Source organism: Penaeus monodon, chromosome 25 (genome assembly GCF_015228065.2).
Source record: "Penaeus monodon isolate SGIC_2016 chromosome 25, NSTDA_Pmon_1, whole genome shotgun sequence".
NCBI lineage: Eukaryota > Metazoa > Arthropoda > Malacostraca > Decapoda > Penaeidae > Penaeus > Penaeus monodon.
The window spans coordinates 16,002,531-16,003,189 of NC_051410.1; the positions used below are offsets into that span (position 1 = coordinate 16,002,531).

The following is a 659-nucleotide window of genomic DNA, read 5'->3' on the forward strand; positions in this document are numbered from 1 at the left end:
TCAAATTTAAAAGCTAAATAAAATTCAAAATAGCTACTTCTTTAAGATCCATTTCTCTTACTCATAACTACATGAAAATCGAATGCAGTCATCATCCATACCTGCTTTGGAGTTTCTTTTGGAGTTTCTTTAGCTATAAGTTTTGACTGTTTAATATTTTCTTTTGGAGTTTGCTTAGGAGTTTCTTTGGGTGTTTTCTTAACATCAGAAGATGCAGCTTTCTTGGCTGGTGTCTCTGAGGCTATGTCGGAATCCTGCCTTTTTCTTTTTCTTCCAGGTTTTGCACCTAAAAATGAAATATCAACTGATCAGACTTCCATTCTAATTTACTTTGCTGGCTCATTACAACTTTCAACTATCTGTCTTTTCTTTCCCAACAATTTTGGACTAAAACCTCAGAAGATTCTAAAATGATTAATAAGAATTACAGAAAGTTTTAATAATATTGTTTTGTGAAGACTTCAAGTATATACTTGATATTACACTGCTTCATACTTAGATCCTTTTTCTTCTTCCATGCTTAAAGACAAAAGATGTATTATACAACATGTTATTCTCATTTCTTTACATTTTACATTTTCAATATGAAAATCCATACAGCAAGATCAGTCAACAAATAATCATATACTTAACTTCCTAATATTTAGAAAACATGCACT

At 30.5% G+C, this 659-nt stretch overlaps 1 protein-coding gene across 1 annotated transcript in view; it reads right to left on the reverse strand.

Moving 5' to 3' along the window:
• The window catches only part of LOC119589329 (hepatoma-derived growth factor-related protein 2-like), a 32,491-nt gene that overhangs the window by 20,646 nt on the left and 11,186 nt on the right, over nucleotides 1-659 (reverse strand). The window contains exon 5 of the mRNA XM_037937948.1: nucleotides 102-286. Within this exon, the coding sequence (XP_037793876.1) occupies nucleotides 102-286 (185 nt within the window). The remainder of the gene's footprint in view (nucleotides 1-101; nucleotides 287-659) is intronic.